At 40.4% G+C, this 27,117-nt stretch overlaps 2 protein-coding genes across 3 annotated transcripts in view; one reads left to right on the top strand and one right to left on the bottom strand.

Moving 5' to 3' along the window:
- The window catches only part of LOC144024225 (A-type voltage-gated potassium channel KCND3-like), a 60,775-nt gene extending 50,008 nt beyond the window's left edge, over nt 1-10,767 (bottom strand). For both annotated transcript variants that reach the window (XM_077530386.1, XM_077530387.1), the window contains exons 1-2: nt 10,448-10,767; nt 7,644-8,803 (exon numbers count right to left, since the gene is read on the bottom strand). In XM_077530386.1, the coding sequence (XP_077386512.1) occupies nt 7,644-8,746 (1,103 nt within the window). In that variant the 5' untranslated portion in view covers nt 8,747-8,803; nt 10,448-10,767. The remainder of the gene's footprint in view (nt 1-7,643; nt 8,804-10,447) is intronic.
- A 14,028-nt stretch (nt 10,768-24,795) lies between these two features.
- LOC144023580 (CTTNBP2 N-terminal-like protein) overlaps nt 24,796-27,117 on the top strand; it is a 15,025-nt gene continuing 12,703 nt past the window's right edge. Inside the window, exon 1 of the mRNA XM_077529213.1 lies at nt 24,796-24,919. Within this exon, the coding sequence (XP_077385339.1) occupies nt 24,914-24,919 (6 nt within the window). The 5' untranslated portion in view covers nt 24,796-24,913. The remainder of the gene's footprint in view (nt 24,920-27,117) is intronic.

Raw genomic sequence — 27,117 nt, 5'->3', positions numbered from 1 at the left:
GAACAAACTCCACATAGTATTATCACGGTTAGCTATGTTTCCAGTAATATCATACCGGCCTGTAGAGAGTTTTATTCAGCTATGTAAGTAGTTTCATTACTGTATCCTTACCTTTCACAAAGTAATCACTATATACGAGCGTTGTCCAACTTTGCTCCTCCTGATTTCAGACGAAGGTTTTTAATCCAGGTCTGCCGTCTTCTTTCGGTATTTTTTATTATTATTATTATTATTATCTTAATCACCTTTATGGGTTACTACTTTCGGGTCGGGGTTGCAGGGTTGTGTATTCCATCAGTCCGTCACTGACAGATGCCCAGTTTGCTGGTGAATGACGAATGAAGGGTAACTTCGAAAAGGAATAGTCACTAACCAGATCACTACCAACGGAATGGCAATTTCTTATGTTTATGGTCAATGTTTTGGTTGAATAAGGGACTACTAGATCTTACAAGCAATTCACTGTAATAAAAAGGACAATGAGAAGAGTTTGCAACCACAATGTCGTTACCAGATAAGCGAACACTAAACTTGGCTTCTTCTAGTTCTTCTTCTAGAACTTCTCTTTCTTCTCCTATGTATTTTCCATCCATCTGGTATCCCTGCTGCCTCTCACAGGTCAGACTTTGTATTACAGCAGACATCTGGTTAGTTTGAGAGCATAAGTGGTTTTGTGTGATGGTCTGTGTCGGTCATCTCCCATTTACTGCACACTATAGAACATGAAAAAAAACGATGCTCGTAATATGTGTGCTGTGATTGACATGCAACCAGTGGGGTGTGGTTAACATGCATGTAGAAAAAGTATATAAAAAGTGGGGTAAGGAAGATTTCATATGACTCAATCATGGAACTGAACAAAAAAAAAAAAAAAAAAAACGTGATACCACAAACTTTATATGCATTGTGAATTATTCATGAGCGTGTGCATAATAAACTGAGGATCTAGACTTTGTTAGATACTGTGTGGCCATGTTGCAGGCAGCAGGGAAAGGACAGACAAAAAACAAAATGAGAATGTGTTATGGAAAGGAAAGTATGTGGTGTTCCTGAACAGTAATACATCGTCGGGAAGGAAGGCTTTAGTCAGGATTTATCAGCTTCTTCTCCATCTGCCTGTCACTAGCTCTCCATCCTTATCCAAGTGCAACAATATCTCGCTAAGTATCTCTTAAAATTGCCTCTCGCTATGGTCACATGATGTGCACCAGGACTGTCAAACAAAACCGGTTCGTTATGGGTTTCAGTATGACCTGACAATGTTATTGTAAATGAGTAAAATGGTCTGTGAATAAATCAGCCTGTCCACTTTTCATGCCTATATGATTTGAAAGAGACGTGAAGAAAAACAATCAGTGACAGAAGGTGTGACTGGTGTGGTGTCACTCACAGCTAGCACATCGCGTCACGATGATCTGTGTTTTTGTAGACTTTGTTTTTCTCTCCCTTGTTCATGTCTCGTCAACTCCTTAGCTTTTCGTTTCTACCTGTTGTCGTTAGCCCTGTTCCTTGTGTCTACCAATCAGGTCTCTCCAGCCACTCACATCATGTCCAGGTGTGCCTCATTGTCGCATCAATTTGTTTGTATTTAGTTTCTCGGTTTCCTTCATTCTGTCGGTTCGTTGTTGATGTCATATTTCAGCTTTTGTCATGTCATGACTGAAGTAATTCGTCTCCCTGCTACGCTGCGCTTGGTCTCCCAGCTTTTGTCACCAACCTCACCACGCAAACCTGCTTCCCTGACATAACCACCTCCAGAAAATAAAGAAATGCCCATCTACGTTTGCATACATCTGTCATTTGCCAACAACGAGGCATACGATGAGCAAACAGAAACAGAGTGAAGAGATCGACGTCTTGCGGTTGGCAAGTGATGAATTAGCAAAGGTTGATCACCTCTCATTCAATTTTGAATTGCTTGTAGCTACATTAATAAAACATTGATAACATCTAATGTTATAGTAACATTCCAATACAAAGCATGATATGTGACCAACATACGCTAGCTTGTCTTGGCTAACATTGGCTTGTTTACAGTGCTAATGCTAGCTTAGTATAGCTAGTGCTGCTATTATACATTATCATAATTACATACCATTATAAAAGGCCATGTTTGAGAATTATACTGACTTTGGCCTTGGTCAGAGACTAGAGGAGTCGCCTGTGCCGCTGCCGCCGCAGCCCCTGGCCGCTTCGCCTGTGCCGCTGCCGCCGCAGCCCCTGGCCGCTTCGCCTGTGCCGCTGCCGCCGCAGCCCCTGGCCGCTTCGCCTGTGCCGCTGCCGCCGCAGCCCCTGGCCGCTTCGCCTGTGCCGCTGCCGCCGCAGCCCCTGGCCGCTTCGCCTGTGCCGCTGCCGCCGCAGCCCCTGGCCGCTTCGCCTGTGCCGCTGCCGCCGCAGCCCCTGGCCGCTTCGCCTGTGCCGCTGCCGCCGCAGCCCCTGGCCGCTTCGCCTGTGCCGCTGCCGCCGCAGCCCCTGGCCGCTTCGCCTGGGCCGCTGCCGCCGCAGTCCCTGGCCGCTTCGCCTGGGCCGCTGCCGCCGCAGTCCCTGGCCGCTTCGCCTGGGCCGCTGCCGCCGCAGTCCCTGGCCGCTTCGCCTGGGCCGCTGCCGCCGCAGCCCCTGGCCGCTTCGCCTGGGCCGCTACTTCCTGTTCCTCGTCAGACGGCGCATGGATTGCGGCCGCCACCTCCTGTTCCTCGTCAGGCGGCGCATGGATTGCGGTCGCCACCTCCTGTTCCTCGTCAGGCGGCGCATGGATTGCGGTCGCTACCTCCTGTTCCTCGTCAGGCGGCGCATGGATTGCGGCCGCCACCTCCTGTTCCTCGTCAGGCGGCGCATGGATTGCGGTCGCCACCTCCTGTTCCTCGTCAGGCGGCGCATGGATTGCGGTCGCCACCTCCTGTTCCTCGTCAGGCGGCGCATGGATTGCGGTCGCCACCTCCTGTTCCTCGTCAGGCGGCGCATGGATTGCGGTCGCTACCTCCTGTTCCTCGTCAGGCGGCGCATGGATTGCGGTCGCTACCTCCTGTTCCTCGTCAGGCGGCGCATGGATTGCGGCCGCCACCTCCGGTTCCTCGACCGGCGGCGCCCGGCCAGCGGCCGCCATCGCCTGCACCAGTTCCGGCGGCGCCCGGCCAGCGGCCGCCTCCTGCTCCTCATCTGGCGGCGAACACCCCGCCGCCACCTCTGCTCCTTGTCGGGCGTCGAGGACGCCCTCCTGACTGGCCCCGCTGGGACTCTCTTGTCGGGCGTCGAGGACGCCCTCCTGAACTGCTTTTTGTCTGTACGGATGGGTGGGCCGTGTTCCCACCTCCGTGCCCCCTTCCGCCCGCCCTTGTTTTTGGACTCTTTGGGTCGGATGGCCGTCAGGAGCCGGCCATTGAGGGGGGGGTACTGTCACGCCGCCACCTGCGTGACAGGCCTTTATTGTCATAGTCATGTTTCCTGTTTTATTTTGAATTTCTGATTCCCTTCGCACCCCAGGTCACTTGCCCTTCCTGCAGTTCACTAATTACCGGTCCCCGCCCATGATCATGTCCACCTGCCACCAATCAACCAAGACAATAAAAGCCACCTGCATTCTCCCCTCCGTTGCCGAAGTGTCACACACAGTTAGTGCATGGAAGCGTCCCACAGTCCTCGAGTCCTTGTTCCTGGTGCCTTGTTGTTTTGCCTTGCTTTTGTGCCTTGTCTTGTTTTTGTGCCTTTTCCTCCAGTGGAGCGCCTTTTGTTACCCCTTTTGCCTTGTGCCTGTTTTTTCCTCCCTAGTGGAGCGCTTTTTGTTCTCCACCCTTTTGATTCCCCCTTTCTCCTCTCAGCTTGAGAGGAGACACTGGTTGGCTGGAAATAAACCTGTTGCCTTTGTGGCCTACCGTATCCTGCGTCTGGGTCCTACCTCTTCACGTCGTGACAGAAATTTCAGTCTTATAGAGGTTGTAATCTGTTTCATGTTTGAACAGCATTAAAATAAAATATTAAGGCTTAATGTTCCGTTCATATAACATTCTTCCATGCTCAAGGTGTGAATCCTAACCCGAAGTCAGACGTTTTGTTGAATATTTTTCCATTAAAAATGGAAGTTTAAAAATCGATTCACACACACACACACAAAAAAAAAAAAAAAAAAAAAAGGCAATGATGATAAGATGTTGAATCGGTAAGACTACCGAATGAACAATTCTGAGCTCTTTAAAAAAAAAAAAAAAAAAAAAAAAAAAAAAAAGATTTTTTTTAATTGAAGCGATTCGAGAATCGCGCGATGTAGTATCGCGATATATCGCCAAATCGATTTTTTTAACACCCCTAATATACATTAAAGTAAAGCATTTCATAAATGTTTGTGTATGTCATTAAGAACATTTGTTCATGTCAAACAACTGGGGTCATTTTTTTTTTCTTCATTTTAAATTATGCAAGTAATTAACTGATTAGAAAAAGGAAGAGGATGCTTCTGCTCTTTGGCGGGATTTATTTATTTATTTTTGATAAAAACCCTTTTTAACTAAGCGATTAATCAAAATTCTAAAACACTTATTAATCTGATTTTAAAAAAAATTAATCGTTTGACAGCTCTAAAAAAAAAAACACACTCAAGGAATGTACTGTATTGTAGTTACAATGAGTCCCTTCACATTAAATATATTGTATTGACAGATGGGCTTATTGAACTCATCCCCCCGTGAGCATATGCGCATGATTGGAGGGCTTGTTGTTAATTCCAAGCATCAGCCATGAATAATTTTTATTTACACCTACTGCAGTTTTTCTTTGAACAGCTTGGCTTGGGGAGATTGGTTTGAAAAAAATAAATAAATAAATAAAAAGACAGTAGTACAAAGTTAGCGGGGAAAAGAAGACAAAGACGTTTTAGTTATTACGATCAAAGGCGGGTGGAGAGTAGTGGGCTGCCAGCAACAGAATAATGAGAGGATATTGCTATTATCAGTTTATGTGGAGGCAGTGCTGGAACTAAGTTTAGCATAAAAAAAATGAAACTACATTAGTCCAAATAGATTCTCACCTTCAGACTATGAAATCTAAAAAACAGATTGTGAGAGTTACTTGATATGATTTTTGTCAAATTGTCTTTCTTTATGCCTGAGCCTTGAACATGCATCCAGTATTATTTTTTTACTGAGGATGTCCTTGGATGGCAATGCGGCTGATTTTTTTTTATGTTGTCCCCCCCCCACCCAGAACACTTGGATAGACTCTATTGTGGCTTGGACATAATGCCGCCTCATTCACAGGCATTGTTTGTGGATCACAATTGTGCATAATGCTTTCAACTTGGCATTTCATTTTTTTTTTTTGCATGCATGCATGACACACACACAAAAAAAAAAAAAAAAAAAAAAAAGACTATGGAGAGGACCTTTCCGATGCAGACACACATGCACTACAAGAAAGGTCAGGCAATCTTCAACTGAAGTGTGAGTCTCAAGTTCAGCTTTAGATTGTGATTCACAATTTTTATCCCCCCCCCAAAAAAAAAAAAAAAAAAAATTGCTTATAGAAAGAAACGCCATCATCCACTCTGTTTTCAGCAATGCTGCTAGTTTAAGCAGGGATGTGCTTTAAACTAAAAAAAATTAAAAAAATAAAAATAAAAAATTAAATTAAAAAATTAAGAAAAAACAACCTGACAAATAAACTTGGCCCAGTATGGAGTGCCAGTACAGTAAAGCCCGGCTAATCACCCAGCCAACTCACTTCGGTTCTGGTGAACATTTGGTTTGATCCACACAAAAAAAACAAGCACAGGCAACACGGAGAGTTCCAGGTCTGTAAAAAGTTACAAGGTCACATCATATTTTTCATTACGGACCAAATGAGGCGCGACATGACAGATCATCCCGTCTGGACTGGTTGGCTTGAGTACAGCCTAGTAACGACTTGGACCTCCACCTACTTTTGCCTCTGTGGCTTTGGAACAGTAAAGTTAGAGATGCTAAATAATGCAGTAAAAAGTGAGGGTTGGCAAACTCCAGTAAACAGCAGCAACTTTTCCAGTTGTTGCGCTTTTTGTTTACCTGGCCGACTGAAAACTGATTATTTATGGACATTAGAGGTTTGACTGTATTTACAAATGTAGCCCATGACTTAGATGATTGAAACCTCATCTCCTGGAGCCTCATATTGCGTGTGTGCGTGTGCGTGTGTGAATGGAAGCAACAGCAGTGGAAAATCTATTGAAAATTAAAAATGAAAACAAAAAAATCCAGCAGCCTTTCCAGCTGCCTACGTGGCTACAAATACAAGCCATTAATTATATTTCTCAATCTGCATACCAAGCGTGTCTTGAACTGCAATAGTAAAACCTACCTTTTGATATACAAACTGATGTTTAAATATGTACGGCTGGAAACATGAGATCGACATCCAAAAATCAAACTGGAAGGACACACTTCATTAGGTACGCCCGCACAAGCTAATGAGGGCCATTTCAAAGATTTATGGCGAAAACTGCCTTTAAAATAATAATATTGTATTGACTCTCATTAAAAGAAAGTGTAGGGACTCATCACTCATTCACTTTGCCGCCAAACTTTCGCAGCACGTTCCCGTTCGCCCCGCGGGTCACGGCCGCGGAGCTCGGCGAGCTTGTGAAATATTAAGCATGTTGAATCATAATAAATGTGACAGAAGAAGCCTCCCGGGACTCTTTGCCTTCGGGCTCAAAACACAGTGCTGTGGACTTTATGGCACCTTTAAATCAATTCCTCACAAAGCAGTTGTTATTTTCTTACACTGAACACCACGGCCGTAAATATGTTGCTTGTGGGAGGTCACGGGTTGGTATAAACCACAATAAAAAAAAAACAGCCACTCATGTTTCATTAGTCTGGAATAGTGTGTATTAAAATGGCTGTTATTTATTTATTTATATATTTATTTATATAGTGTAAGACAATTCCATTACGACATTTATTAGTTGTCAATTTGAGGTGTGACTGCTCAACTGCATTGAAAAAATACTTTGAAACGTTCATACAGATATGGGGCAAACTTTTGTGCTCAGGGGCTGAAAGGACAGACGGACCAATATGTGAGGTATTTTGTATGTATTTTAATTCATTTTTGTAATAATAATAATAATAATTATTATTAGTAGTAGTAGTAGTATTATTAGTAGTATTATTATTATTAGTAGTAGTATTATTATATTGTTATGAATGTATTATTTGATATATTATTAGATTATATTTACATTATTTATTTTATATATATATATATATATATATATACACAGCAATAATAATTTATTTACAATAATAAATTGTATTGTAAATATTGTAAATAATAATTTAGTTACAATATTTATAATAATTTATTATTATTATTATTATTATTATTATTATTATTATTATTATTATTACTTTATTTATTTATTTGTATTGATAATAATAACAATAATAACTAGAGCTGCTATGATGCCCTTGCATCTTAGGCCACTTTCGGGTCATGTTGTGGTACTGGCACATCAGATTTAGCACTTTTTTTTCCTTTTTTTTAAGGGCAGTAACTACGACAGAATCCTGATCATCAAAACCTTGCCCTAGATGTGATGGCGGCTGGAGAGTGGTTAATGGTGGCCACGTAGCTCCGCCCAGGCTGTACGTGAAAATGTGATGTCAATGACTTACCCCAGCGTGGTCATGGTGACGATGGTGTACCAGAAGGAAGCGGGAATGCTGGTAAACTTGCTGGAGCTGGAGCCTTTCTCGGCGTAGAACATAACCGTGGCGAAGATGATGATGGCCATGGTGAGCGAAAAGAGCAGAAAGCCCAACTCCGAGGCGCAGCTCTTGAGCGTGTAGCCCAGGATGCGCAGGCCCTGCGAGTGGCGCGAGAACTTGAAGATGCGAAAGACGCGGAAGACCCGCAGCGTGACGAAGGCCCCGCTCACGTCCTCGTTGTCGGTCATCACCAGGCCGATGTAGTACGGCAGGATGGCCACCACGTCGATGATGCTCATCACCGAGCGCATGAAGCGGTAGCGGCTGGGTGCGGCGAACAAGCGCAACAGGTACTCCACCGTGAAGATCATGACGCAGGCCGTGTCCATGCAGAAGAATGCCACCGTGTAGCGTTCGCCGCACGGCATGTCCTTCTGGGTGGCGGTGGAGCCGCACGGCACCGTCTCCACCACGTTGGTGATGACAGAGATGGCGATGAAGAAGCCGGTGACGTAGTAGAACACCAGCGCCATGGTGGAGGTATGAGGGTTCTCAAATGCCCGCCACATGGTCTCTCTGAAGTTCATATGTGGCAACTTGACATCCTTGTTCTCCTCTTGGTCGTCTTGAAGCCGCTCCAGGTTCTCCCGCTTCCGATCCTTGTACTCTTCGTAGCAGCAGTCGCCGATGATCTCCGGGATGATGCCGAAAAAAGTCAGCTCCTCGTCGTAGGCCAAGATGCACTCGTGCCGCGGGTAGTGAAGCTTCCCGGTACGGTAGAAGTTCAGGATGCTCCGGAAGGCGTCCGGGTCTCGGTCGAAGAAGTACTCCTTGGTTTCCTCGTTGTAGAAGAAGTCCTTTTCCGAGCTGCCCAGCAGGGTATCCGGGTACCTGTCCAGGGTGGTCCTCCAGGTTTGGAATCGACGGCCGCTGACGTTGAGGACAATGAGCTCGTCTTGCCGACGACGGTGGTCTCGTGGCGCCACCGGCATGGGGCAGCTGGCGACGGGCATCCAGCCGATGGCGGCCGCCCGGGCGAAGGGGAGCCAGGCTGCCACTCCCGTAGCCATGGCGAGTCTCGGAAGAAGCGCTCCTCACCTTCAGGCTTCCTCGAAATCAGCTGACATCTTCAGGATGAAGGTTGGAAGATAAAACAGCATTAGAGGACATATAGCAGAGTAATTATTTTACATTTTCACCACTATTTGTAGAACCAGTTCAGTAAAGCCCCGCTAGTCGGGGGGGCGGGGTTGAGGCTTGTTGTGGATCGTGAAAAACCGAAAGTAATTGGAATCACTTCAGAATAGTTCCTTTTGGCGCCATCTTTTGGTAGGGCTATTAGACTGATACCATCTTGTAGCATCTTTGGGTATCACTTATCACTCCCCCCCGTTCTCCTGTGCGTCATGTTCCTGATTAGGCCAGAGGAGGCCGTCTCCATGGCAACGAGATGATGTGTTTTGGCGTGACCACTGGGACATTTTCAAGAGTTTGGTTATTGTTGTTCATGATGAGGCAGTGTGTAATGTTTGTTTTTTTTCCAGGTTCATGCTCTGCTCCCCCTTTTGAAGAGCAGAAGTTGAGCCTCAACCTCTGACAGCTTTCCTTATGTTATCGTTTCTCATGTAAGAAACTCGAGGCGCTCATAGCAACCCGGCAGGTTCCCCGTTCTGTCTCCCTCTGTTGGTAACTTATTGTTAAGTTTTGTGTTTCTTGGACAGGTTGTGACTGTGAAGAAAGATTGCTTGTGTGTTTTACATGGCCAATAAAGCTGATTCTGATTTTACAAAGCATAAAAATCAGTAAAAATGCATGTTTTTTTTTTTTTTGTTTTTTTTGGCAAATAGGGAACTGACAAAAATCTGAAAACATGCATTCACAAGAATCCAGGATACAAATGCTTGTCCATGTTCAGGAGAGCATTATGCTTACAATAGGTTTGCATCCGTGGATTTCCATCCATTTCTGATATCACTTTTCTTCATTAGGGTGGCAGGCGAGCTGGAGCCTATCCCAGCTGGCTTTTGGCAAGAGAAGCGGGGTTCACTTTGGACTGTTTGCCAGCCAATTGCAGGCAACTACTTCTAGTCACATTCACACCTTAGGAGAATTAAGAGGCTTCAATTAACCTAACGTGTTTGTTTATGGAATGTGGGAGGAAGCCGTAGTACCAGAAGTAAAGCCAAACGGGGAGAGACATGCAAGGGTGGTCTGAGCTGAGATTCAAACCCAGAACATCTCAACTGTGAGACAGACGAGCTAATCATTACATCTATTGTATGTGCTACGGCTTTCTTATTTGATAACACAGTTGTCTTTTTGTCCGTCATTTTCGATATTTTTTGTCGTTTTTACTATCACCCATGTCACATATACTAAATAACCATTTATGGTCAATTGGAGTTTTGTGTGAGAACCTCTTGAGTGTGAGCCAAACATTCGAACCATGCTGCCCCATGTATGGATGAACCTACATTTTTATTTACAAGCACAATGGAGAACATTGCAAACTCCATATACAGTTGGAAGGACTGAGATTTGAAACCAGAACCTCTAAAAAAATAAATAAAATGTTCATCTTTTGTCTGTTTACAACCTGTTGAAGTCTGATGTAAATTTTTGAAGCATAAATAATTAGATTTGCTCAACTTATTGGGGGGAAGTAAATGAGAGCACATTTTCATCAATATCTTTGTGGCTCGTATGTAAAGTTTCCCATCACTGTAACGGAGAGACGCATCGGCTGTCACAAAAAAAAGCAATGATCTCACCGTCAAAAATTGGGAGGGAGTCAAATCCGAGCTGAGACGGCGGTCCATCCAGCGGGAAGAAGCGAAGCGGCGGGCAGCTCTTCTCCTTGCCGGCGGATCGACAGCCGATGGAGGAGCGGAGCTCATACAGCTGCTGGATGGATGGAGAGAGAGAGGAAGAGAGAGACAACCAGAGTTTTGTCCGGTGGGGAGGGCGGGATTGCTGTGCCGTCTACATCCTGACTTCTTGATTTTTTGTTTTTGTTTTTTTAAAGCATCGATGATTGCAAAGCGGAGAGCACGTCGCGCTTTTCCGAAGGGTCCCTGACCAAAGTGAAAGTGTGTGCGCTTCTCTGGATGCCTGATGGTGTCATCAGCTCTCCTCCTCCTCACGACTCAGTCCTGTGTGGCACAAATTACGCTGTCACTTTTGATACATTCAACAAGTTAGTACAACAGAACGGTTTTATACCACTTCTACTTCACTAAGATTTTATTTTATTTTTTAAACAAAGCTCGGCCGTGTTATAAGATGTGATTTGAAGTAGAGTTCAGGTGGGTTTGTTTGTGTTAGGGCTGTCAAAGTTACAACGTTAATAGATTAATTAATCACAGAAAAATGTCGCATTAATCGCATATTAACGCAGATTAATCGCACTATTTTTTTCGACCGCACTTGAGCCTTGAACGTAACCGCGGATGGTTACATTGAAGGTCAGTGATTAGGTCGATGCACGGCATTTCCTACGTCTGTTGTTCCAAAATGAGCGGGGTGACTCCAGCTCGGTGGTAAATTTCGCTTTAAAAAACACCCCGACTGGACTTTAGATAAAACAAAACTTAGTTGTGTTTAATTAATTAACTCATTAGCTCCCAAAAACGTATAAATACGTCATATTTTAAATGTTTTAAGTGTCCCAAAGAGGTATTTATACGGTTTTTGTTGTTGTTGTTGTTTTTTTATGCCAAAGCATAGAGAAGACTTTGATGCAGTCTCTCTACTGCAGAAAATGGTTGAGTGGCAGCAGAGTATAAGAGATCAATCAGGCCATGTTAAAACAAGCTGATTTCCCCACAGTTCTAAGCAGAATTGTGAAAAACGATGAAACTTAGCTATGTTCTATTGCTAATTGCTGCACAGCGGAAACAGATAGGAATATACTTTTTTTCCCCTGATAAAAGAAGAGACTAATCTCTCTTTTGGTATGTTCCATATTTTTATAGCAATTGAACATAATATTTCGCGGCCCTTGAAAAATCAGTCAAAATCCAGGAAAACAGTTAAGTGAAAATGGTTGGGAGTGAATGAGTTAATAATTGCTGAATTGCACCCAATTGATGATTCTATTTTGAGCAATACACGCATGCATGCAATTGCGTACATGCATTTAATCCAGGTTTGCAAATGACATTCAGATAATAAAATTGTGTTGTTAATGTCAAACTATTTCGGTATTTTGTATTTATTTTATATTAGGCGAATACGCAAGTAATTTAGCTGATTAATCGTGATTAATCAAGATTAAAAAGTGTGATTAATCAGATTAAAATTTTTCATCGTTTGACAGCACTAGTTTGTGTGCAATATTAAAAGCAAACTGAAGTAAATAGGGTGAGGTCATAAAAGCCTGACACTTCAGAATTCAATAAAATAAATATGACCAAAGCAACAAAGTAGAATATGGTATGCAAAGAAAAACAAATTAAGGTTAATCATTTTATTTAATTTTCTTTTAAAAGGACAAAAAAAAAAGTCATTTGTCTGCTTTTTCTAGACCTTCACCAAATTTGTCTATCAATCAAGGAAATGTGTTGTGCTTCTGGAAAAAAAAAAAAGTGTCAAGTCAGAAATTAAGAAGTTTCCAATTTAATTAATATAGCACTACAGACAAGGCATGTTTTTTCTTCCTTTATTAAATTACCTCATTAAATAACTGTTTAACTCATTCACTGCCATTGACGGAAAAAGACGTCAAATGGTTTTTTTTTGCTGGTCTGGCAATGAATGTGTTAATAACTTAACTTAAAAAAATAAAATAAAAAATCAAAGTGGCCCTTGCAGCTTTCTATTTTACTGTATGTGGCCCTCAGAGGAAAAAGTTTGGACACCCCTGCTGTACATTATATCAACAATTTATAATTGCTTCATTGATTTTTACCATGTCTAACTCATTCATTGCCATTGACGGAAAAAGACGTCAAATGATGCGTTTTTTGCTGGTCTGGCAATGAATGTGTTCATTGATGTAATCAGATGTATCAGAATGTTTGCAAGGCAGCGAGCACTTGATTCATCAACCATTTTTTTCAAATTTGCTTTTAAAACTTTTGCAAAACTGAGGAGCTGTTCGCACCCCCCGTTTTCCTTTTATTGGAGGGTGGTTCAAGAATGAAATGCTAGCCCCCTTTCACCCAAGCACCAGCCCCCCTACGGATGGTTCTGTAAAGCTTTCATCATCAAGTTAAAAGTGGGAAACGCCTGAAGTCTCTCACTTCAATCCGAGTCAGGCAGTGGCGAGCTCGCCAGGGACCTCAGGGGAATGCTCTTGAGGGATAAGGCCTGCCTTTGAATGGATGGCCTTGTGTGTGTTCCAGGAGAGAAAGCAAATAAAAGCGTCATAGGACAGAAGGGCCATTGATGCTCGGTGCATTGAGACGTTCAAATCAGCTTCTGGCGCATCATGGAAGACGTCCGGGAATTGAGACCTGAAGCTTGTGCTTCATTTCTCACCTATTGAAGATTGATCCCAATCTATAATATGATGACCCCCACTGATTGGCTGCTTTTTACTTTTCTTCTACATAATTTAAATTAAGTTTAAAGGTGCAAAATGTCTGTGGTTTAACTTTCAACAAAACCTTAAGTATCAAGAATTACAGACACTTTACACAGCATATGTCTTACTTTGCTATAATCACACAATATAAATACATCCATTCATCCATTTTCTTAACCACTTGTTCCTCACAAGAGTCGCGGGGCGTGCTGGAGCCTATCCCAGCTGGTTTCGGGCAGTAGGCGGGGTACACCATAAAATGGTTGCCAGCCAATCGCAGAATATAGACAATAAAAGCATTTTAAGTTGTGGATGAAGCGCTTCAAATGTCAAACCTCGTGGTTCTTAACCTGGGTTTGATCGAACCCCAAAGGTTCGGTAAGTCAGTCTCAAGGGGGTTGGTGAATTTGGGGGAAAAAAAAGAAAAAAAAAATCTGAATTAAGTCAAGCCAGAGCACACCCTTGATACATCATTAGTGGAGGTTACGTTAAACGGTGCGTTTTGAATTCTGGCCCCCCAAAAAAGCAGAATAAAGAAAAGATAGAGTAAGTATGAGTAATAGTACGACTGCGTATTTTCGGGCCACATATAAATATTGTTTTGTCATAAATATTCCAAGAAAAAACTTGCAAATTTGCCACTTTATAAAGTGTCAAATTTGTGAGGAAAAAAAAACCCTCTGAAACTTACGGCAAATACACGTAGCAAAAGTGTCTACGTGTCTTTGTCGCTGGGAGTACCCAACGCTTCAAATTGCGAATGTTTAACACATTCACTCCCAGCGATTTTCACTGAAGCAACCCCCTTTTCTCCCAGCTGTTATACTGTATTTTGACTGATTTTACAAGGCCCACAGAATATTGTGTTCTATTGCTATCAAAACATGGAACCTACAAAAAGAAACATTAGTCTTTTCTTTCATCAGGAAAAAAATATATATTTGTGTCTATTTCCGTTTTATAGCAATTAGCATTAGAATGCAGATTTGAGGTTTCATTGATATTCACATTCCAGGTGAAAACACTTATCAAAAAGAGCTTGTTGCAACATAGCCCTGGCTGATCCCACTCTGCCGCCACCTGCTGGCCATTTTTTGTAGTAACTACCATTGGTTTAAGCCACCTCTTCATGTCAGAAGCTGCACCAAAGCCTTCTGTGTGCTCTTGCATAAAAAAAATAAAATAAAATAAAAAGACATTAAAAAACGTATAAATACGTTTTTGGGAGTGAATGAGTTAACGTGATATGGTTCATCTCTGCTATTACTATCATGATTAAGTCAATTACTATCACCGTATTTGATAACCCCACCGAAAAGTATTGACACAAACATCCGAGTACATATTTTTACATGGCCCGAATACACCATTGTAGAACAGTAATATGTGGAGTTGAGATTTTCCATCAGGCTGTCCCGCACCTGGGGCCAAATGTTAACAACAAAAGAAAGTGCAGCCACCCCATGAGAGCACGCTGACACGGTGCTCATCTGCGCCAATTTGTCTGACTTCTTGTCTTGTTTTCAATTAGAGTGATTCTCCTTGGAAGGTTTTAAAACGAGACCTTCGACAATCAATCCCTTGGAATGGGAGGGATTTTCTCTGTTGGTGATTTTGAAGGGCTTGTGCACAGCTCCGGAGGAGGCACTCGGCGAGGGGAAAAAAAAACAGTGTCTTCAAAGGCTTTTCGCGGAGCTTCTTCTGCAATTTGCAATCATTCCTTTTCTTCAGCGCGTGAATAGCGTCTGTCTCCACTCCCAAAGATGATGAATGCCGGGCCAGATGAAGCCCAACGCGGCTGACTGGTTAATCAGATATGCTATTGGCATCGGGCGGGGCGCTAAAGTCAAAACAAATCGAACACAATGAATCCTGGACCTGACACGGGGAGGGAGAACAGGTGAACAAAATAAGCTTTTCACCCCTCCGACCCAACGTGGCTCTGTTGCTATATTTATAACGCGTCCAAACAAGATCAATCTGATAACAATGCATCAGCAAAGGCCGCGACGCGCAGCATGGTCTGGTTGGGCGCCAGTGAAAAGATCAGCAAGAAAAGTCCACATCATCAGCAGGATATGTTTTTAAATTGGAGTCATCCGTCTCCAGACTTGCCACTTGCCTTCACCTGCAACTCAATATCTTGGGACTAGACCAAAAACACGCCTCCAATTGAAGATGTTTCGCAGCATAATTATTCACACTGTTCAAACTGTTACCGATTCCTAAAAAGAAGACAAACTTATTGCTAACTCTTTCACAAAAAGTCTTATTTAGTGTTACTTCTTTTCTAAAAAGGATTTAAGAGGTTCTACATTATAAACACTGGTCAGCGAAAAGCTACTTTTAACTCATTTGCTCCCAATAATGTTTAAATACCTTTTCTTTTTCTTTTTTAAGTGTCCCAAAGACGTATTTATACGTTTTTTGGGGGGTTTGTTTTTATGCTAGAGCATACAGAAGGCTTTGATGCAGCCTCTCAACTGCAAAGAAGGGTTGCAGAAATGGTAGTTATTACACAAACGGCCAGCAGGTGGCAGCAGAGCAAAGGAGATCAACCAGGGCCATCTAGAAAAAAGGCTCAATTATTTGGAATTCTAAATAGATTTGTGAAAAATGATGAAACTTAGGCTCTCTTCTAATGCTAATTGCTGCAAAACGGAAACAGATAGAAATATACTTTTTTTTACTGATGAAAGAAGAGACTTTAATCTTTCTTTTGATAGGTTCCAGGCCTTTATAGCAATTCAACACAATATTCTGTGCCCCTTGCAAAATTGGTCAAAATTCAGTAAAACAGCCGGGAGCGAACGGGATTGCTTCTGTGAAAATGGCTGGGAGTGAATTTCAATAAATATTTTAATCTGTGTCAAGCCCAAATAAACTCCACTAAGAACATTTTATTCAGTGCAGTTTTGTAAGAAACTTGTTAATTTAACTTGGTGGAGTTGACCAAAAGAAGAAGAACATTAACCCTCTTGATATGTTGATTTTCTTGGTACAAATAAAATGTTCATAGGTCAACCAGAACTGCTGCCTGATTAAATAAAAATGAATACATGTATAATCAAGATATAAAAAAACAAAAAACAAAAATAAGGCCAGTGTAAGATTTCAATTTTAAATAACTTCCTGTAAAAAAAACCCCAAAAAAAATCAGGAGGGTTAAATGAAGCCCCTGCCACTTTTAACAAAAACTACTTTCAAATGCAGTTGAAAAATATTATTATTTAAAGTCAACCCACGCAACCCATGAAAAACAAAGACCGCTCACAATTCATCATGCAACATCTCGAGTGGAATAATTTTTTTCGGGGGAAAAAAAAACAACAAAAACAAAAAACACCCCTTGCTGTGTGATCCACGATGATTTCACATGATCAAGTATCCTGTGGTCTTGCCGCCAGGCCACAGGCTTATGAATATTCATCACGAGCAGGAGCAGCGCTGTAAATATTGAGTGCCCCTTCGTCAGCCAAATGTCATTCGCCATTTTCACGTGAAAGTGACCACAATGGTTGTAGCACAGTATCACTTTTGGTTGACCCCATGCATAGGTCTGGGGTCTGTAGAGATTCTGAGCTATCCGGGTCATGCTAATCTACAAATTCTACATTACCATTGACAATTCTTCTCCTGATTCGCTGCTGACTGGCTTCTAACCATATAAGAGATTAAAGATTCATGACATCACCTAGTTACAAGCCGATTGCATCAGTTCAAAACAGACACTTGACCTCACACCCAACAGGTCAATGAACTCAACTCAAACTTAACCCAGGTGTCAATTAACAGTAGTGAGTATTTAAATCAGATATGTCAAACATAAGGCCCGCGGGCCGGATCAGGCCCGCAAAGGGGTTTAATCATCCGCAAGATGATTTTGTAAAGTTAAAAAAATAAATAAATAAATAAATTTGGAAGTCCTGGATGTCATTATTTTACACACAATTTAAAGTTACGGTTTGTTTATTATTATTATTATTATTATTATTATTATTATTATTTTATTTTATTTATTTTTTTATCATAGACCGACAAACGTGTTAAATTCAATTACTGGTAACACAAATCGATATAACAAGGATTAGTGTCCTTATAACGTCATTAACTGCGCCAGGCAATGCATTCTGGGAACGTGTATGTAAAACAGGTCAATTTAACACGTCCAGAACTCAGTGTTGCCGCTTTACATTTGCATTTGTATTATTTCTTGGAAAAATATGATAACAGTCGAGATCCGTAATTTTGGGCTGGCACACAAATAGGGAAATCTGCGTATAATTGACGGCAATCGTTTTTAAGTTATATACCGTTATTTTTACCGATGCGGCCCACTTGGTAATATATTTTCCTCCATGCGGCCCCTGAGCTAACGTGAGTTTGACAGCCCTGATTTAAATCATCAAAGATGGTAACTAATAACACACTCGACATGAACTAAGAATGTTATATTAACAAAAGTTGCCCTTTCCAACAATATTATAATAATGCTGAATTAGCTATTTTGAGTTTTTGTTCGCAGCAAATCACACCGCATTGAAGAAAAACACATTAAAAACACGTTAAATCCCAGGCAAGTCCTCAAGAGGCATCTTTAGCATGCAACATCCGCGGCTGGAGAGATGAAAATTAAAACTACAATTTAAAAAAAAAAAAAAAAAAAAAATCCTTGCCGAAGATGATCACAATGGCCCCGATCGCGCGGTGGAGACCCCGGAGACCTCTGCAGTCGGTCTCCAAATTGCTTCTCGTGCTGCGTCATCAGATTGTAAATACGTGCTGCTGATGAGACGGTTGGTTACCTCGCGCGCTCGCTTCCGTCGATGTCATCAGGCAAAAAAAAGGACGCAATGTCCACACGATTTCCTTCATCAGGCACGGGTCGGCGGCCCTACAAGAGATGCCAGAGGAGGTCAGTAATGACATTTGCGGGGGATATTTTATCGGTCATTTGAGCTTGAACATAATTTAACGAGTGTTGCAAGACAATGTTCTCTTCAACGTGGAGGGCAAATGATTCTGGTTTTGACATTAAGGAGGTAATATTTTTACAGGTGCAGTCTTCTTATCCTCCATTATGGCAAGGGCTTTTTAAAGGTGCCTTATGAACAAAAGGTGCCAATCTAGGATGTAGTCCGTCTTTCGTCCACAGTCCACTCGACTCCGTATTAACAGCATTGCCCATGAAATGAATGTTATCAAATGTATTAGCGATAATGGGCAACAAATAATGAAGCCCACTCCATCCTTTGAGTTTAGCGCTATCCGAGGGACTTCTCAAATGGACTTGATTAAGTCATTACATCCCATTTTCATTCATTTCGGCTGTCATTATATCACATTCGTCACAGTCGCTTTCTTTACTCCGAGGCTTTCATTTCCAGCCTCATCGCATTTGAGCCAAGCATGACAGACTATCATCACAATACAGAAATGTTTCGTTTTGTACAATTTCCCACCTGATAGAAAATACTTGAGTAACTTCTCTATGTTTGGCCACTCTTTTCTGTTTCATTCATTTTCTTGAGTTCCCTTTAATCTAGTTCCAGTCAAAGGTACTGTTTTCCCCATGTCGCTTTGTTCCTGGGGTAGTTGTTCCACATGCTGCAGTCTGCAATTTGTCTGTCATCTTACAGCTTCTACTGATGAAAAGAAAGAATGCAGGGCTTATCCCGGGGATTTTTGGTTTTTAGTCCAAGGCTGAAGGACTCACTTCAGTGTGCCGGATCAACCGTATAAATCAGTTGGTCTTGATGCAGAATACTGTAATTGATAAAGCTACGAGGAACTTCGCATGTAAATGTGATCATACACTGCAAAAACACGTCTGCTTAACTCATTCACTCCCAAAAACGTATTTATATGTTTTTTTTTGTTTTTTTGTTTTTTTTTAGGTTTTTGTATGCTAGAGCATTATGAAGGTTTTGATGCAGTTTCTGACCTGAAGAGGTCGCGTAAAGCAATGGTAGTTATACAAAAAAAAAAAAAAAAGAAAGAAAGAAATGGCCAGCAGGTGGCAGCAAAGTATAAGACATCAGCCAGGGCCATGTTGCAACAAGCTCTTTTTCCCAGTATTTTCAACAGATTTGTGAATAATGATGAAACTTTGCTAATTCTAATGCTAATTGCTGCAAAATGTAAAAACAGATACAAATATATTTTTTTCTGATGAAAGAAGAGACTTTAATCTTTATTTTGGTAGGTTCCATGTTTTTAGAGCAATAGAACATGAAAATATGTGTGAGTGAATGAGTTAATATGAGATCAAATACAATTGTTCTTAGTGTCAAATTTACTAGAAACAAGTGAAATTATCTGCCAGTGCAGTAAGATAATTTTACTTACTTAGATTTCTTGAAATAAGAAAAATGTGTAGCTCTATATTAATCTTAAACTACCACACATTATAAAAACAAAACAAAAAAATCCACAGTGCCAGCCGCTTTTGAGCATTTTAACTCATCTTTCAAGGCAAAAAGAAAATTGTTTGCCTCTACTACATATACAATGTGGCTATGAAATGAAAGATCGCATTCCATTCATCGGAATTTTACTAATCATTATTAAACGTATTTGGCAGTCAAAGAGTTAAAATGAGCTTAAAACACTTATTCTAAGTAACAAATCAAGGAAATTAAATCTTAAAATAAGCTGTATGCACTTATTCTTACAATCAAATGCAACAGTATGTTGTCAGGTTGTTTTAGCTTATTGTGCATAAAAAATAACCAATTTTAAGCTTTACAAACTAAGTGAGAAATGAGACAAATAATCTTAAAACAAGATTAATAATCTTGGAAAAACAAGACAAAGGAAACTATGTTTTGATATAAGCATTGAAGTCTAGGTTAGATGTCTGATTTTTTATTATTTTTTTAGTGAACATGGACTCTTAGAGCATTTTAGCTTATTATGCGTGAAAATTAACTAATTTTGGGATTTACAAACTAAGTAAGAAATAAAAGACAAATAATCTTAAAACAAGATTAATAATCTTAGAAATTCTGCTCTTGTATAGTAAATACTTCTCATAACAAGATCAATAAGACTTCATGGTTAGATAGCTTAAATTTGCAGTGTCGACAGAATGGTGCATGCCTATATGCAAATGAAACCCTCAAAACATAAAGAATATTCCCATTCTCATGCCCTCGACTGTAGCGGTATAACTCACTGGGTCAAGAGCAGATTGACAGAAGCAATTGTCCTCGTTCTCCATAATTGAAATGCACACTGCGTGCTTGTTGCATACGAGCCCGACATAAGGAATTATAATCCTGAAGAGTGTGGAAGCCATTATGTGATTAAAGTGCCTCATCATTTTACTATTGGCTGCTTTAAATTCTGGATGGTCGCCCTCTTAAGTCACTTTGTTACAGTGGGACAATTTTTTTTTTTTACCAAACTAGCACTTTTAGGCAATAATTTCAGTTTGATTTTAAAGCTGTATTGCTCTATTTTTATTCTGTAACATTGCCTTCTTGAGTGTTTATGACTTAGATCAACATAAGTCAAGAACATCGAAGGACACAATTTAGTGTTTGTTACCGTTTTATATTGTGCCCAGCAAAACACAACAAATTCATAATATTTTCTTTAGTAATGTAATGACAATAAAGTCATATTTCCAAAGGTCCCCCTCATATTCCTGATGCCAAATAATAACTCATCTCAATGCCATAGGAATTAAAAAGTTGTCTATTTTGACAACTTATGATAAATTCACATAAAAAAAAAAAAAGTTGCAATCTTGGGAGAATCTTTTTTTTTTTTCCAAGGTAGGTTATAATATGATGTTAAAGTTAACATTTAACAACCAAAGAAAGATAGATTTTTTTTATATATATATATTTACATTTTCAACTTAATTTCTGAAATACAATTTACCTTCGTTTTATTACACTGGCTAAAAATAGGAAAATATTCGAAAAACAGTACACCTTTTGTTCTAAATATTAAAAAATGATACCGTACTTTATTGGTGCAGGGATGTCAGATTTAAATGATGACACGTAAATCATATTAGAGGACAAACATAATACTTCAATAATAACATTTTGAGTGAGTTGAGTTTTGTGGGAGGGGGGAATGCACAAAATTTGATATTATGATTATTTATTTAATTAATTAATGTATTTTTTTTTTAAATGAACGAGAGCACTTTGCACTGGGGGTTATCACAGTATGTTTTTTTTTTGTGTGTTTTTTTTTTGGGGGGGGGTGTTGTTGTTGATGGCTGGATCTTTTATACATTCATTGAGAAATGCATTATCAAAAATGAAAGACATTATGGGCACATATTTTGCGCATTTGTCCATATTGAAGAAGGCATGGGAAGTGTGTGGCCCTATATGGGTAGCATTAATGAAAAATTGTGGACCCCGCCATCATTTAAGTCACCCATCCCTTTTGTTATTATTTCAAAGGAGTGCTTCAAGTCCAACATGGTCATGAACAAAACATATTAAATTCACACTCTTTTTCTGAGCAGGTAGTCAAGAGACATCACCGACAGATTGGAATGGCCCGGAATACTGCAGGGAATATCAAAAGGCACATCGTGCACAGCGAATCCGATTGGAAAGGGAAGGAATTTGGTGGTGGGGGGGGGAAAATAAAAAAAACGACAGATATGGAGCAATAGACTAAAAGCGAGTGGGTGCCTGGCAGCCGAGAGAGGCTGATAACTGTCTCAGATGAGGTCCCGGATTGTAGTCAACCGCAGACGCTATATTTACCACTCTTGTCTGATTCTATGTGTGCCACCACCGCGGCGGCGATGCCGCCGTCTCCGTATTACGAGATTGGCGCACCAGGTGTGAAATTGAGATGAAATATTGATTTGGAATACTTTCCCTTAAGCTGGGGAAACGGTACCGAGAAGTGAGAAAGGGATTTATGCATCAGATTACTCCGTGGGGCGGCAGATGTTTGGCATGAATGTAGATTCATCCAGTTTTAAGGGAACTTAAGTTATGGGTGGAAGATTGAATCACTTGTACTATCCAGGCAATTTATTTTTCCCTTTTTGCTCATTAAAGTTGTCATTTCAGAAGTTTTTTATACTGAGCTTCAAAATGTTCTTTGTATGAATGAATATTAAGAGTGGAGAAACCAATTAAAGTGAGTCATAGTTTTGATTGAAAAGGGTCGTTTACAATCGAGTTTCCTCCGAGTGTAGAATTTGGTCCTACTACTTGCAGTCACTGGAATTAAATCATATTTCTCCAATAAAAGTGAATTGAAATGTCATTTTCAACATCACTTCTGCAACATTCCTAGGAAATCACAATGTCTCATCACTGTTGATAATAATATCCCCTTCAGACTCATAGATGATTGCAGTGGACATGACATATATTATGTGCCTAAACCAATAAAAACACATAATTTGGATGATGTCAACACTTCTGGTTCATGATTGGATCCTAGTAGCTAACCAATTACAATCGCAAGTTGATTTGCATGATGTTCACGTTAAAAATATTACATACAGCCATACTATATCCACTATAACTCATTTACTCCCAATAACGTGTAAATATGTTTTTTTTTATGTTTTAAGTGCCCCAAAGACGTATTTATATGTTTTTTTTGTTTTATGCTAGAGAATACAGAAAGCTTTGATGCAGCCTCTCAGCTGCAAAGAACGGTTGCAGAAATGGTAGTTATTACAAAAACGGCCAGCAGGTGGCAGCAGAGCAAAGGAGATCAACCAGGGCCATGTAGAAAAAAAAGCTAAATTACTTTCAATTTTAAATAGATTTGTGAAAACTGATGAAACTTAGTTCTCTTCTAATGCTAATTGCTGCAAAACGGAAACAGATAGAAACATCCTTTTTTTTCCTGATGAAAGAAGAGACTTGAATCTTTCTTTTGATAGGTTCCATGCTTTTATAGCAATTGAACACAATATTCTGTGGGCCATGCAAAATCAGTCAAAATTCTGTAAAACAGCCGGGAGCGAATGGGATTTCTTCTGTGAAAATGGCTGGGAGTGAATGAGATAACAAATAAAAACAGGTGATAAACAGTCCAAATCAGGCTCATATGGTTCTTGAGGGAGAGAAAAACTCACATTCACCACTATGGTTAATTTAGAAGTCTTCAATAAACCAACCATGGATGTTTGTGGAATTTGGGAGGAAGCTGGCAACAGGTAAACTCCACACAGAAAGGCTGCAGTTGAGATTTGAACCCAGAACCTCAGCTGTGAGCCAATTAGTATCCGACCCACTATACTGTGCTGACTGGCCTATCATGTGTTGTGTGATTTTTGTGTAGCCTTTTCAATGATATGCATATCCATTTCTATTAGTGGAACTTCCATATAAGTAAGTGTTGCCCTCTACTGGCAACTCTCGAGTCTCTCTCTCAACTCTTGTGCTGCTCTCAATTGACACGTTCAAGGCTAAGCTGAACAAATGATGTTGTCGCACTGCATCAGTGGCTCAGCTGCATAATAGCACCAACATAATAACAGATGTCAAATCCAAGCGCTCAACCCTCTGTAACTCTATGATTTCCCAGGTGAGATCACAAACACCTTTTTTTTTTTTTTTTTACTACTCCAACAGGCGCAGACGACTTCAGGCTGGATGTTGTCACAAGCAGGCAGCCAACAGTGCTTTTTAATAAACTATTCTGGAATAATTAGACATTCAGGCGTGACCGACATTGGCTTAAGATTTATACACCATGCAATTCTTCTTTAACACATTCATTGCCAGACCAGCAAAAAATGTATCATTTGACGTCTTTTTCTGTCAATGGCAGTAAATGAGTTAAACATGGTAAAAATATAAATTGTTGATATAATGTACAGCAGGGGTGTCCAAACTTTTTCCTCTGAGGGCCACGTACAGAAAAATAGAAAACTACAAGGGCCACTTTGATTTTTTTTTTTTAAGTTATTTATTAACACATTCATTGCCAGACCAGCAAAAAATCATTTGACGTACTTTTTCCGTCAATGGCAGTGAATGAGTTAAACATTACATCATACATACATTCGTTTTTTTCACACCCACATTCACGCCAACTGACAATTTAGTTTTTAATTATCTTAAATGTATAAGTTTTTGGAATGTGAGAGGAAGTTGGAGCAAACTCCACACTGGAGGGCTTGAGATGAGAGATTCAAACCCAGAACCGATCATGGGCAGATTTGTTAACTACAAACGCAACACTCCTCATTGCAGTCTATTTTAGCATGAATACTTGTACAGAAATTAAACGTGTCGATTTTTTTTTTTATTGGATCTGATGAGTACAGGTGTACCTAATGTTATGGCCGGTAGGTTTTCGATACAGTCGATACGGTCTCAAAACACGTATTATGTACTCAAATGTTTGAATACTTTCCGTCAGATTTCTAAATAGTCTCCTGAAACACATATCTATCTATTTTTTAAAGTTCATTTCTTGAGAAAAATCTCCGAGGAGCTCAAGAATGCCAAACAAAGAACTCCAACCAAATCCAAAGGGGGCAGGATGTCATTGTCCCCGCCCATTTCCCGTTATCTGACTTCTCATTGGTTACTTCCCACTCCTCGGTTTCTCCTATTTGCTAGCACGCCTGCCAGTTAAACGGCACTTCCATCCAACTCCAGCGTTCCGCTCGCTTGGGAACCAAGACGACTCAAATCAGGGAGAACAGGAGGAGAAAAGTTCATGACGGACTTTTTAAAGAAGCTCTAAGGACCACATGAAGGTAAACCGATGATAAAATGTCGCCGCAGGGGACAAGCGCGAATGTTTTATCGCAGGTTCGCTTCGTTTCTTTGGGGGAAAAAAAAGACTTTGGAAAATGAGTCGAATTGTTTAAGTTGGGCAACGAGGCAGGCAGAAAACTACTTGTGTGTATTTTCAGCACATTTCCTCCGAAAAAGCCGATCCCAAACAACAAAGAGTTTCATTTAACAGTTTGTCTTGGTAACGTGTACGGCTGACCTACGGTTTCTCTATGGGAACGTTAACAAGTAGCCGTGAGAGAGTATAAGTCAATTATATTGTCTAAATCCAATTGAGCAGGCAGACATCTGCTGAGGCCTGCTGCACACGAACAACAACAAATAACACAAATGCATGAAATAAAACACCATTTCTTGTTCATTACTTATTGCAAAGTTACAACTAAAATGGCAGCCAGACCTCTGCCAAGGCTGAACGTTCCTTATTTTTTATTTTTGCATGAGCATCAAATACCTAGCCCAAAATTATTTAAAAGTAGTTACAATAATAAGAAATAGCATTATTTTAATACAAAAGAAAGAAACTAGACCACATCTGCCTTGGCTGAGGTAATCACAGCCGTGTTTTGCTTTGGGTAGATTATAAAAATCATCAGGAGGTGATTATGCCCGTATTATGTAACTTTTCCTGAATGTGCCAAATGTAGAGGGCAGCACGGTAGTGATAGCGGTTAAAGATTCTGCTTCGTAAGTTTGGAGGTTCTGGGTTTGGATTTTTGGACTTTGCGCTTTCCCCCGTGTGTGCTTCAGCTTTCTCCAGGTACCACTTCCTCCCGCCCACATCCCCTACAACATGCATGTTGAAGACTCAAAAATGTCACAGATGTGAATGTGAATGGTTGGTTGTCGTCAGCTAAGATTGACCGGCGACCAGTCCAGGGTGTGCCCCACATCTCTTCTTCGGCTGCATCACAGCGTGCTCATTTATAGGCAAAGCTTCTGTGTGTGTTGTCAGTGACCTGGCCTCAAACAAACCTCCGATTAAAAGATTAAGAAGTCACTTGGTGGGGGCTTAGCGGGTGCAAGTGAAAGCAGAGAACGTGCGGCAATATTTGGTTTTATCTGTTAAGACGAAAATCACAAGATGGTCTGCCGTCATCAAGGAGGCCAGTGAAATTAGCAAACAGGGCCTATAAAAGGCAAAGCCAAGAGGCCAACGTGCAAGCTGTCATTTGATTAGCATTTCGCCCTGCGGTTGAGCCTGAGTGATGGCAAGAACACTGCGGGCCTTCTTTTGACTTTACGGCGCAAAAGACGAGCCGCAGATGGAGTGTCAGTCATCGCTTTAAAGCAACTTTATGCAGTCATCCGAGCTTAAACTAACAGCCGGCTAATCATCTCCATGCTATGCTGGCTTGTAATTAGGAGCAGCTCTGTCATTGCCATGCTGGTCATGGATTGCTCAGAAAATGGGTGGGCCAGCCGGGATGCCTCACCCCAAGTGATCTACTTCAATGTTTTTGAAAATTTGGCGATGAAAATTATTTAAAAAAAAATAAATAAAATGAAAAAGTGGGATTAAAAAGAAATTTATCTGAGGTCAACTTCTAAATAATAATAATAATAATTTTAAAAAAAGTATTTTTTGGGTGGCAAATAAAGAAAAATGATTACGAAAAGTATGGTGTTTAACGAAACATTAAAAAAAAAAAGTTTTAAAATTGTTGTAAATGCAAAAAAAAAAAACTTAAATACATTTCATTTTCAGGTATTCTGTAAAAAATTTAGAACATGTTTTAGACATGTTTTGGGTGTACAGATTTTTTTCTTTAATTGAGATTAAAAAAAAAATCAATGTGTTAATTTTTTTCTTCCAAATTTTATATTGCCGGGGGGCGGGGGGCAGAAAAAAAAACTGGGACAAAAGAAATCCTTAAAATACGGAGGTCGACAGAAATGGACATAAAAATATTTTATAAATTTTGACCGAGAATATTTTGGGGCAAGATGAAAAAAAAACAATATTTTCAGATATTCTTGGGGTACTTACAAAATATTTTGGTTTAGAATTTGTGCAGAAAAAAATGGCAAAAAAGAAAATTATTCAGAAAATATTTGAACAAAAAGTGTTTCAGAAAATGTGACAATATTGAAGAAATTCTTTAAAAAACGTTTAGTAGTTTTTCCATAGAATGTTTTTTTTTTTTTTTTTTAGTTG

The sequence above is a fragment of the Festucalex cinctus genome, chromosome 8 (genome assembly GCF_051991245.1).
Source record: "Festucalex cinctus isolate MCC-2025b chromosome 8, RoL_Fcin_1.0, whole genome shotgun sequence".
Taxonomy (NCBI): Eukaryota; Metazoa; Chordata; class Actinopteri; order Syngnathiformes; family Syngnathidae; genus Festucalex; species Festucalex cinctus.
The sequence above is the reverse complement of the archived record's forward strand: the minus strand, read 5'-3'. Positions and strand labels throughout refer to the sequence as shown.